The 13,217-nt window shown below is 44.7% G+C and overlaps 1 protein-coding gene across 1 annotated transcript in view; it reads right to left on the bottom strand.

Annotated features, from left to right (window-relative positions):
• Positions 1-257: 257 nt before the first annotated feature.
• Positions 258-13,217, bottom strand: part of TTC39C (tetratricopeptide repeat domain 39C) — a 151,906-nt gene continuing 138,946 nt past the window's right edge. Inside the window, exons 10-14 of the mRNA XM_082258676.1 lie at positions 9,276-9,399; positions 9,004-9,101; positions 7,003-7,107; positions 1,482-1,520; positions 258-1,369 (exon numbers count right to left, since the gene is read on the bottom strand). Of these exons, the coding sequence (XP_082114802.1) occupies positions 1,280-1,369; positions 1,482-1,520; positions 7,003-7,107; positions 9,004-9,101; positions 9,276-9,399 (456 nt within the window). The 3' untranslated portion in view covers positions 258-1,279. The remainder of the gene's footprint in view (positions 1,370-1,481; positions 1,521-7,002; positions 7,108-9,003; positions 9,102-9,275; positions 9,400-13,217) is intronic.

Genomic DNA, 13,217 nt, shown 5'->3' with positions numbered 1-13,217 from the left:
ATCTCCTCATGTCGAATAACGGGTGGCCATATAATCCTGATAGTAATTTAAACCTTCCCTACTTTACTAGAAAACATGTTCATCTTGCAGCCCTGCTAGTGAGATTTTCTCCTCACTCCCTGTTCTGACATGTTTTCAATAGAAAGGCCAGGAAGTGATGGAAAATCTCACCATTTATGGCCTGATACCCCTCAAAAACAGAGGAAGTAGGCAAATACTTCCTAAATCCTACAGATGTTCTAACTCGCACCCCCCACTCTATCCAAAAAAAGTTTTGAATGGAGTTAAAAAAACTTTAAGCAAAGCCGAAAAGCACACTTATGCAAAAATAAATGCTCCTTTTCACAGGCGCATATTATACATTTTTAAACAAAAGAGCACAATAAAGCTGCCATTACTACCACTAGGTCTGATGGTGTCAAAAAAGTACCTCAGACAATACTATCTTTGATGTACATTTTCTATGGGCAGGTGTCCATGCTAGATTTACGCCCAAGTGTATGTCATACAGCATCTGGACTGTAGTCATGTAAGGTGCTGAGGAAGAGGTATTGTGTACTTATGCACATTACATAGAGTACCAACACACCTCCACAAACCTCAACAGGTCATAGCCTACCCTAATGTTGGCCAAAGCCTGGCTCTGAATCTGGCCATGGAGGAGTAGACTAGCTACTGTAGTATTGGCTGGTGGACTTTAGTGGCAGGTCTGCTTTAGTGAAGGGTATATAGCGACTAAGCCCAATTGATTTTAATAAGAAAGGTAGCGAAAAGATCAGCAACAGACTACTTTGTTCCTTCAAGAAATAGGTCTTGCTGCACAGCAGTTCAACTTACTGACATATATAGTTCACAATGTTAATGCAGTCATCTCCTTAATGACTGCATAATCTGTACAACCCCAACAGAAAGAAAAGATAACACAGGGCCAACTATTTAGCTGCAGTAAGTGGAACTAGGGCTTGTGCCTAATACACAGGTTAGAGAGACTTTGTACATGTCACTACAACAATTCCGAGGAAAATTCACCATTGTAGCAAAGTATTCTACTGTACTGGTGTCAGGATGGAGTTTTGACTTGCAGATTATTTAAAAATGCCATAGTTCTGTGTCAGTTCAGCTTTACTGCAACTGTGAATTCTCTTAGTATCAGCACAGCTGGCGTTCAGAGAACATACTCGGTCACCCGTATCATCCACAGTCAGCCATTGTGATACACTTCTGTGTGTTGTAAGTGCAGAAATTTGTGTGATATAGAAGAGTCTTGTCCTCCTTGCTGTCACTGAGGGACCACCTCCTTGAGAGAGGCTAAGGCTGCGTGAATCCGTACATGCAGTCTGTTCTCAAAGTCGTAACCTGTGAAGTCCTCCTGCAACCAGCAAAAAACACAAAGAGATATAGGCAAGAATGCTTAGTTTGTGTATTGTACAATCTTACAACTGTCCAATTCCTGTAGTAGGCTGGAAGACCATGGATATTACCTTGGCTTGAAAAAGCAGAGTTTTTCCTTTTGCAACAGTCTGGAAAATAGAAGATAAAACACAATTTGTATCGCCTTCATATCAAAATGCACAAATTATGATTCATCATATGTCTTCACTATCTGAGGACCATGGGAATACTAGATACAGTATGTCCTGCAAAATGTCAGTTAAAGAGGAACTTCAGTTAAAATAAAAAAAAAAAAAAACTTAAAAAGTCAGCAGCTACAAATATTGAAGTTGCTGACTTTTCATAAAAAGACTTACCAGCTCAAGGATCCAGCTCTGTCTTCACCTGGTCCGGTTCTTTGCCAGTCTTCAGGTCCCTGGCACTGCAATGTTGATTGTGGAAAGCCGGCTGTGACTCCCTGTGGCTTCACAGTCAGCTACCCACTGCAAATGCGCAAGCTGCGCTGCACATTCTGAATGGTTCCTCAGCCACCTGGGCCCTTTGACATGTCCCAGGAGTTAGCAGGCAGCGAGGCAGGGGACCAAACGTCCACATGAATTGAAAAAAAACATACAATACACAGAGAGAAGGGGGACGGAGGACAATCAGCAGAACTTCCTTTAGTAAATGAAGTTCCATTTTAAAGCAGGACTTCCCTCTCTTAATCAACCTTGAACATTTTAATTATGCTGCTAGAATTAGTAAAAAGATATGAAAGTATATAAAATTTACTTGTGTTACACTTTTTTTTTTTTACATTTCTACAGCTACCTTCTGGTCTCCAGGCCTAGGCAAATGAGGTTATAGATCCCCTGAGTCTTCACAAGGGGAGGAGGGGTTTTCTCAGTTAAGCACACCCTTCTCCTTCTGCTTGCAAGCCTGAGCTAAGGGCAGATGATTTATGTAGCATTTATCCTGGACTCCATCTGCCTTTACTCAAGATGGCTACAGCCAGAAATGCTAGGGGGTGTTTTTCAAAGTGATTTCTTAGCCAAAAAAAGCTCAGAAACACGGATGGATGTGCGGGTTTGCTTTGAATTTTAAAAATGAATTAATTAACGTTTTTGGTTTGTGGTGCTCAGATGCAGTAAAGATCTGCTTTAAGTCCACAGGCACCTAGCGTGGCCTAAAAGAATAAGCTTCTCTTTAAGTTTTTATAAACCCATAAATTCTGCTCCATGATTAGTACAGCTTAGTTCCTGCAAACCAGCTGACAAAATAAAAAAGTACATTTCACATATCTCTACCTGGACATTAAAAAATGGGATTTTTGACTTACTGTAAAATCCATTTCTCTGAAGTTCATTGACGGACACAGCTCCTGATATTCATAAGAAGCAGTGTCAGGAGAATTATAACTTCACAGAGGGGTAGGTGGTGTGTCCGTAAATAAACATCAGAGAAATGGATTTTACGGTAAGCCAAAAATCCCATTTTTTTATGTCCAGCTATTCATAACCATTGGGTCATCCCAAAGCAGTGTTAAACATGAGGGGTGGGAACAACAAAAAACATTCCAAGGCTAAACATTAGCCAACAGGAGCTTAACCAAACAACTGGAGCTCATCTGAAAAAAACAACACACCCTGAAATAGGATCAGGTCCCCTTAAAAAGCAGCCTGCAAAACCTTGCGGCTAAAAGAAGCATCCGCAGATGCCAACACATCCACTTTATAAAACTTTGTAAAGTGTGCACCGTCGACCAGGTGGTCACCTTGCAAACCTGCGTCACTGATGCCTGATGATGGAAAGCCAAGGAGGCACTAAGCGCCCTAGTAGAGTGCACCTTTACAGAGAAAGGTGGAACCTTACCCCTGATGGAATAGGCCTGAATCACTGTCTGTCTGATCTATCAGGAAATAGTTGCAGAGGAAGCGGACAACCCTTTCCGAGGTCCATCTGTGAGCACAAAGAGAGAGTCTGACTTCTTGAAAGACTCCATAGCTGCCAGATACACCCTTATTGCCCGGACCACATCCAAGGCATGCAAGGCAATTTCCTTTGGATGTTTAGGCCTTGGACTCAGGGAAGGCAACACAATGTCTTCATTCAAATGAAAATCAGAGACAACCTTTGGAAGGACTGACGGACAGGGGCAAAGAACCACAGTAGGTAAGGTGAACGACAGGATAACGCCGACAGTTTCGACCCTGCACGAAGAGGTTATAGCCACTAAAAAGGCCACCTTCTGGGACAGCGTAAGCAGGGGAATCTCCTGATTATTTTCAAAGGGAGGTTTCTGTAGAACTGAAAGCACCAAATTAAGATCCCAAGGCAGCAACGGAGCCCGCACCAGAGGAACCAAATGCCGGACACCCTAAAGAAAGGTACACACCAGGGAGTGTGTGGCCAAAGGTCGTTGGAAGAAGACCACCAAAGCAGACACCTGGTTCTTGATGGTACTCAAGGCCAATTTCTGTTCAACCCCCCATTGAAGGAAGGTCAAGATCCGAGTCACCGAGAAGGAGCGAGGAAGAACCCCAAGAGACTCATACCACGCAATGTACGTCTTCAACGTACAAGGATATATTTTACTAGAGGTAGATTTCCTAGTTTTCAACAGTGTAGGAATCACTGACTCAGATAAACCCCTTCAGTACCTGGCATTCCACAGCCAAGCCATCAAAGCCAGCGACTGTAAAACAGGATGGAAGATCAGTCCTTGGGACAGCAGATCCTCCCTAAGAGGAAGCTTACAAGGAAAGTCGGCAACCAGCCACGCCAGATGGGCGTACCAAGCCGGGCAAGGCCACTCTGGAGCTACTAAGATGACCGGAATCCCTTCTGCCTCGATCCTGTGTAGAAGTCTTAGCAGAAGCTTCAGAGGAGGGAAGGCGTAAATCAGATGATATTGACCCCCACGGGGCCACCACCACGTCTGTGGCACCTGCCAGAGGATTCCTTGACCGAGCCACAAACCTCTGCACCTTTCTGTTGAGCCGAGGCGCCAACCGATCCACCTCGGGGTGCCCCACCAGAGACACAGCTGATGAAACACCTCCAGATGAAGGGAACACTCCCCGTGGTCCAACACCTGCCGACTGAGGTAATCCACCCGCCAATTTTCCACCCTGGGAAGGTGTACGATGGAGAGGGCTGGAACGAACTGTTCTGCCCACCTTAGAATGCCTGCTACCTCCAGAGCCGCCAGGACACTTCTTGTGCCCCCTTGGTGATTGACATAAGCCACCGCCGTGGTATTGTCCGATTGAATACACAATGGACAACCCTGAGGATGATCTGTCCAATGATCCAGACACAGTCTGATCACTCAGAGTTCCAAGACATTGATCGGGAGTCTGGACGCTTCCAGCATCCAGATCCCCTGAGCAGAATGCTTGCCAAGGACGCCTCCCGAGCCGAACAGGCTGGCATCTGTGGTGACCACTGTCCAATACAAGGGGAGGAAGGAATTTCCCAGCCGAAGAGCCGGAGAACGAAGCCACCATATCAGGGACTCCTTCGTGCCCTGACTCAGCCGTATCTAATTGTCGAGAGACTTCGGAGTCTTGTCCCATTTGGTAAGAATTTCCCTTTGCAGGGATCTTGTATGGAACTGTGCAAACGGAACTGCCTGGGAGGTAGACACCATCAGGCCCAGCAACCGCATACAAGTCCGGAGGGATGACCATTTGTTGGACAGCAGGAGGCTAATTGCAGCCTGCAACTTCTGGAGTTCGTCCAGAGGAAGGAGCACTCTGGCTAAGGCAGAGTCCAGAGTCAGGCCCGGATAGTCCAGCTTTGCAGACTTCTGTAAATATCAGAATCCAGCCGAACTCCCGTAGAGTACGTTTTGTGATCTCCAGGTTCTCCACCAGAGCAGAAGGAGACTCCACTCACAGAAGGAGATCGTCCAAGTAGCCCAGTACCGCGATCCCCCGTTGGCATAGCAAAGCTAGCACCGGGGCTAACACTTTTGTAAAGACCCCAGGAGCAGATGCGAGACCAAAGGGTAACGCCATAAACTAATAATGCTCCTCTCTCACAGCAAAGCGGAGAAAACGCTGGTGACTGGCCCATATTGGAATGTGAAGGTAGGCATCCTTGATATCGATAAAGGTGAGGAAATCCCCCTCTGTTGCAGGGATGCCACCACCGTTCAAATGGACTCTATTCTGAACTTCTGTACCCGCACAAAGCAGTTTAGCGCCTTAAGGTCCAGGATTGGATGCACTTTGATTTCCTTCCTGGGAGCTGTGAACAGGTTTAAGTAAAAACCCCAAAACGTGCCGAGGTCGGAACCGGGACAATCACCCCTTGAAGAAACAGGTCTTGTACCACCCCAAACAGGCCCTGTAAGCGGTCTGAGGACAGGCACAAGTTGGAAGGATAAAACCTTGCGGGAGGGACAAAAGCAAAACTTGATCTTGTAGCCAGTCTGAATGACATTGTGGAACCACTGGTCTCGCACCCAGGAAGTCCACGGGTCCGGAAACCAGGGACGACGTCCCCCACCCCTGATACGGGTGAGGGTGCACCTTTATGCAGAAGGAGCCTTGTCCCCGGGCCTGGAGAAGCCCGATCTTGGCTTGCCAGACCAGGTTCGTTTGGATCCTTTCAGAAAAGGGGCCCTGAAAGGCTTCGAGCCCTTGTCAGTCGACCCTGAGGGACGAAAAAACTTCTTATGAGCTGAGAAGGAAGGCCCATGTCTACGACAAGGTTTCTTTCCCTTAGTAACCTGCGGAAGAAAAGTACTCTCCCCCCCCTGTGAGACCTTTAATGATGTCATCCAGGGTGGATCCAAACAGGCAATCTCCTTGAAAAGGAAGATCAGACAAGGCCTTTTTTGAAGTCTCATCCGCAGACCAGCACTTGAGCCCAAAAAAAAAACCCTGAAGGACCACTACCAAAACAGAGAGGGGAGCCATCAGGGGAGACACATCCAAAGAGGCATCACAGATAAACTGCCGGTCCGCCAGCTCAGCAAAGGCAGGGGGGAGCTGTTCCCCCCCTGCAGGTCACGGTGTAGGAGCTTAGCCCACACGGTCAGAGTTTGCAACACTAGAGCAATGGTGACACTAGGGCTTCATTGCAGAACCAGCCAGAGTGTACATAATGCAGGCCAACTGAGTGGCTATAACAGAGAGAGGAAGTATACTCCCTGGGACTGCCCATGGGTGTAGCCAGACTTTTTTTCTTTCTAGTGTCCTACTCCTGTAGGGGGCAGTATAACCCAATGGTTATGAATAGTGAGGAGCTGTGTCCACCAATGAACGAAAGAGAAATAGGATTTTTGATTTACCATAAAATCCTTTTCTTTGAGTACACTAAGGAAACAGGATGAAGTATTCAGATACATTGGGTTATGCTGCTGCCTTCAGGACATTCAGGATAACGACAAACAAAAGCGGACTATGGAAGGTTTTTTTCACCCTAATGCAGAGATTACACTAAGGTAAAAAAAAAACCTTCATCAGATTCATCAGCTGTGCAGATGCAGATACAAAGTCCAATTCAGCTACACACACTAGCTCTTCATTTGAAAACAATTGTTTTTTTTTATGAACACAAATACTTATTTGCCTGGAGGTCCCCAATAAGCAAAAGTAAAAATTAAAAAGCCATGCTTACCTCTGGATTCTCCAACAAAATGCAACCCAGTTCATAGCAGGCATACGGCTGTATGTAGAGGTTCTGCTGTCGCCCCAGTTCATCTTTCACAGCACGATGGAAGAACTGAAAGAGAATTTCTTTTATTGCGCATTTGTAAAACTAAAATTATGCTTAATAAGCACACAAATGCTTGTCATTAGACTCCCAGCAAACTTGATTTAAAGTGATTGTAAAGTCTCTCCCTTTTTTAAATAAAATACAAAACATGTTATACTTAGCTCCTCTGTGCAGTTGGTTTTGCACAGTGCAGCCTGGGTCCTCTTCCCGGGTCCCATTTTACGGCTCTCTTGGCCCTTTCCTCCTGTTGAGTGCCCCCACAGCAAGCAGCTTGCTATGGGGGCACTCGAGCCAAGTTACAGCTCCCTGTGTTTATTCGTACACAGAGCCATGACCCGACCCAGTCCCCTTTCTCTCCTGATTGGCTGAATGATTTTGATTGACAGCAGGGGGAGCCAATCGTGCTGTCTCAGCTAATTAGAAGGGGAGTCCCAGGCAGCTTAGACACTCCTGCAACATCGCTGGATAAAGACGGGCTCAGGTAAGTATTAGGGGGGCTGAGGGGAGCTGCGGCAAGCAGAAGGTTTTGAAACCTAATGCATAGAATGCATTAAGATAAAAAAAACCTTCTGACTTTACAAATCCTATAACTTTACCAATACTATAAAGAAAAACCTAGGGCCAGTTCACACCATAGAAACGCAGTACGGATGCATTCCGGATCCATTTCTGCATGTGAGTTTTTAATGCGTTACCGGTGCCCTTTTTAGGCTTTCCGGTGAATTTTTTCCTTTATTTTTTCCTTTATTTTTTCCTCACTTTAAATGGGGACAGGTGCGTTCCATTGTGTTTTTGGTGCATTCCAGTGCGTTTTTTATGAGTTTTACCGCAACTGGAACGCTCTGGAACTGACGGCACTGGAGTGAACTATGCCACTGGAAACCATATAACCTACTATCCATGCATTTCTGATGGAGAAAAAAAAATGCACTGGACTGCATGTGGTGTAAACTAGCCCTAAAACTATAAAGGAAAACTTTTTTTTTTCTCATTTTGGATAGGGTAAGGGAGGGTTATAACCCATGTCAGTTTTCTTTCAGCCATCTGTGTCCCTCTCACTTTTGAGGATAATGGTAAACAGGACAGCAATAAAAACGGATGTGTTCTTATCCCTCCCTACTCTATCCAAAACTAAAAAAAACAAATATACATTAACAAAAGCCTAATATTAGTTTTAAAAAAAAATGTCTATGAATGGAGGGTGGATGAAAGGTCTACCCCCTCCATTTGTAGGTTCAATTTTAGACATAGAATTTTAGACATTTTTATATATATATATATAGACTTGGCTTGATACACAAAAAAAGTTTTTTTTTTTTTTCTTGTGCTGGTTTTCCAGCATGAACATCCAACATACACACGGCCTGAGTATTGTACTTTTTTTTTTTTTTAACCGCCCAATGTCTCCTGACATTCGCCTGATTGTACACGGCTTTAAACTCTAAAGAGAGGAGTTTAATCAGTTACTTTACTGTTATCTAAACCACACATACAGTATCTATCATTTTGTATATGTAAAGTAATGATAAACATCCAAAGAATGAAATTATGTAGAGTAATGCCTTGTTATAATTTCAGAATTTTGCTGGATACTACCAACTTGCTGGACTACTACTAATCCCCAAAAATGGATTGGTCATGGCAGAAAATTGGCCATATCCAACCCTTTTTATGCGGTGTCAATTGCCTCTGAGTGAAAAATTGTTTGAAGGGATCAAATCTGTGTTGGCGTACGCCCAGCATTATAGCCCCACTGAAAATAAGAGCTTGGCAGCAACTATATAAACTGCATATTATGCAGAAGGGTCAGAATCATGGGAGAGGTTTTATTCTGGATGAAAAAACACAATACAGTAAAATGTATTCATTGTCTTTTATCAATCACCTAGTTTGAGGTCTCACCTGAATGGCATCTTCAGCATTTCCCAGACATTTATGGATGGCACCAAGGAGCAAATTCCTTAATCCAACAACAGAGGGATCCAGCACCTCATGGCAAGCTATCGTTCATACAAAATATAGGCATACAAACCAAAGTTTAGCATAAGTAACAATATCTAATACATATTATATTATTATTATTATTCTTAATCAAGTAGAACAGGGATGACTTCTAAATATGGTTATTCAAATGCAAACAGATTCTAGAATACAATAAAGCAAGCAAGCAATACCTTGGCTCATGTGCTGGAGATTAGACAGAGAACAGTTGGGCAGAGCTTTCCAAAGGTACAGCACCTCAATGGCAGCCAAGATACACAGCTGTTTGGTGGGAGCTTGTTTTCTAAATCTTTCACCCTGTTATTGATAAAAAAAATATTAAGGACACACCAGTATTTAACCTAATCAGGACTATAAATTTAGCCATCATGTACATGGACACTTTCAGGCATCCAACATAAATTGCAGGCATACCAGTAGACACAGCTGCAGTGCACAACCACCCATAGTAATTAATAGCTTTACACTAGTTGTATGTAGGTATATGCCATACTTGCATAAACATGGACACAGGCACAAGTTCCTGGACACACAAAAGCTGCATTCGGGGAGTTATGCCCATAGGCGTGTTTACACAAACACAGTTAGCGTACAGCCATTTATTACTATGGGAGCCTGTATGTTACAGCTGTCTCTCCCTGGTGTAGAAATATACTTGCAACTTATGTTGGATGTTCAAAAGGCCTTAAGGTTGTGTTTCCTAGAATATCGGAATTTTTTGATACTTACCGTAAAATCCCTTTCTCTGAGTTCATTGATGGACACAGCCTCTACTTCTTTACCCATGGCCAAACAGGGTTTTATAGCCCAGGAGTAGGACACCAGGCAGAAAAAAAAACTCGGAACCTCCTATGGGCAGTACTTTCTGGGCATAAAACCCCCTCTCTCTTATAGGCCTCCAGTCAGGCACAAGCAGTGTCAAAGGAGAAAACTTCATAGAGGGGTGGATGCGGTGTATGTCAATGAACTCAGAGAAAGGAATTTTACAGTTAAAAAAAATCCAATGTCCTCTTTATTGACAGACACAGCCTCTTCTTCTTTATCCATGACCAAACAGGAATGCCCCAAAGTAGTCTCACAACGAGGGGTGGGCAAACCAACTGATGGAGAAAACCCCCGGGGCAATATGCCAACACTCCAAACCACCCCGAAAAGGCACCAAAGATTCCAAAACAGCGGCCTGCAAAACGTTGGGACCAAGGATACCAACACATCATGTATAGAATGTAGAAAACGTGAGCACAGATGACCAGATGGCCTTGCAAATCTGAGAACCCGATGCCGGATATCAGAATGCCCAGAAGGCACTAACCGCCCTGTGGAGTGCACCATCTCGGGGAAGGGAGGTTCCAGCCCCTTAATGGCATATGCCTGCACAATCACCTGCTGAAGCCAATGGAAAATAGTGGCAGAAAAGGCCCCTATGCCTGTCCTTGGACTGTCTACGAAAACAAAGAGAAAATTAGACCTCCGAAAAGGCGGTCGTCACAGAGAAGTACATGCTAAGCACGCAAACCACGTCTAGGGAGTGCAGACCACCGTCTTAGGGTGTGACGGCCGAGGATGCGAGGAGGGAAGGACAATATCCTCAGTCAAGTGTAAATCCCACATCACCTGCAGAAGAAAAAAAAAAGGGGCATGACCGCAGCACCACTGTGTCCCTGTGTAAAAAAAAAACAACAGATAATGCAGCTTACAGGGCAAGCTGCCAATTCCAACAGCCGCTGAGCTGAAGTGACAATGACTAAAAATGCAACCTTCTGCGAGAGCATCCCGAAAAAGAAAAGGAAAATCTACACCTTGTAAAGGTCTACACCTTAAAAAACAAACACAAAACAAATTAAATCCATACAGTGATAATTAAAGTGCAAAGTCCCAAATAATCCTCTGACATCCAGTTTATAGAATCCTTCCTGCCCGTGATTAACAGATTGCTCTAATGATTAACCTCCCCAAAAAAAAAAAAAAAAGAAAACACCACTTGAGAGCAATAAGGTGAAGTTTCGCACTCACCAGACATTGTTGACCCTCCTTATCTCATGACAAAAAGAATCAATAAAGGCTTTGGTGGTCTCCATGTCCAAAGTATCTCCTCATACCGGTTTCCAATTTGCCCTTCTCAGGTGGTCAAAGGTTCTAAAGGTAGGGTATCAATGGCAGACAAGAGGAGAAAGAAAAAAAAAAGAGAACAGATGCCTCAGTGTAAAAAAGTTTTGGATAGCTTTATTAAAAGCCTCTGTAGTAGGCTATACATACAAAAGTGGTTAAAAACCCTCCCGTACGAGCATCCACACTGTATAGTGGAAGCAGGACTCGCTTGGCATGACCACCGCCCAAAGAAGGGGAAGAAAGGAAGGACTTTTCAGTCCTTAGGGAAGGAGATTGCAGCCACCAGAGGAGAGGGCCCTCATTGACCGCTCCAGACAATTCCGATTGTCCAGGGAAGCGATAGACATGTTCCATTTACATAGAATTTCCTTCTGCCACGTTCTCAAATGGAACTGGGCATACAAAATCGTTGTAGCTACTAACACAGACCTTAAAACCCACATGCAAATAACGCAAAAAGGGGCACTCGCAAGACCAGAGCTGCCAGATTGCCAGAGTTTCTGGAGTTTGTCCAATGGGAGGTAAGCCATGGCCAGCTCTGAATCAAGAAGTAGCCTCAGACACTCCAAGTGCATGGATGGAGTCAACACAGCTCTCCTGAGGATCAGGATCCACCTGAAGTCCTATAGGGAACACAAGGGGATCTCCACACTGACCCTCAAGAAAAGCAAAAATCCGCACGAAGAAGGAAGCTGGCGAGGTAACCGATAACAGCGATCCCTTGTCATCTCAGTGGGGCCAAGATTGGAGCCAAGATCTCAGGAAACACCAGAGGAGCAGAGGCCAGACAAAAAGACAGTGCCACAATCCTCCGAGAAGCATAGGGGACGCTGATTTACCTTGAAGATGTACAGGTAGGTTTCCTTGATGTCCAAAGAAGCCAGCAAATCCCCTTGGCGGGTGAAGGTCACCACTGAGTTAATGGATACGATCTTGAACCTGTGAACCCACAAAAGGGCAATCCATGCCTTGAAGTCCAGGATTGGGCAACCCGTCTGTCTTGGGAACCTCAAACAGATTAAAGTAAAAACACTTAAACCTGACTCGGGCACCTGGACAATTACTCCTCAGAGGAACAGTTCCTGCACAGCCCAATACAGGGCCCACATGCGCACGCTAGTGAGAATGCAGATTGGAGCAAAAAAAAAAAAAACCTGTCCGGCAGAAAGGAACTCCATTTTGCTACTGGAGGGATAGATTGTGCTGACCCCCCTATTGGAGTGGAGGTAGGCCCGGAACCAGTAAAGATGACCCAACACCTCCCTCCTTAAATGAAAGAAATAAAACAGCGCTAGCATCATATAAACACATATATATAACAGTCCAAAAAAGTGATATAATCAATGTAAAGTGCTCTTGTGCTCCAATCTTCTTAAAAGTGCTGAAGTACTCCACACAAATGTATTCCGTGAACCCCTTTTGTGTTCCTCCAAACACGCTTGATTTAAATGGGAATGATGGGTCACAAGGAACGGATCAAGAACTCCCCAGCAGCCTCTAGGATGTTCCAGTAATCCTCAAATGCGGGACAAAGAAAAGGAGCCAATAGTGAACTAACGTAGGGTTGCAGTTTATTGGCTCAATAAAAACAAACTTACAAAATGGTAGTATTAAAACAGCATGTAACAGTAGAAGCTTCAGCGAACGCCGTAACCACCATGCACTCCAGAAGTGACGTTGTTACAACTCGATACCGGAAATTCTGTCAACTTGCTTCGCCCTCCCACAGGGCATCAAGGACCTCTTTTCCGCTCAGTGCAAGCCTCTGTTTATATCCTGAGAAGAGCCGCCTCTTCTTCGGTAACCAATCAAAAAGATGTTTCACTTCATTTTTTACTATAAGCAAGTATTCATTTTTATATACCTCCCTTCTTAGGTGGAGGCAAGCGTTCATGTCGAGAAGGGCATCGCCGCAAGCTCAAAGGGCTCCTGAGGCAAGAAGCACTTGGCACCACCTGCAGGGGTCCTGAAGGGTTTGGAGCCCGTGGCCCAAGGACAGGGAAAAA

This window comes from Pelophylax lessonae (genome assembly GCF_965119305.1).
Source record: "Pelophylax lessonae genome assembly, chromosome: 5".
Classification (NCBI taxonomy): domain Eukaryota; kingdom Metazoa; phylum Chordata; class Amphibia; order Anura; family Ranidae; genus Pelophylax; species Pelophylax lessonae.
The sequence above is the reverse complement of the archived record's forward strand: the minus strand, read 5'-3'. Positions and strand labels throughout refer to the sequence as shown.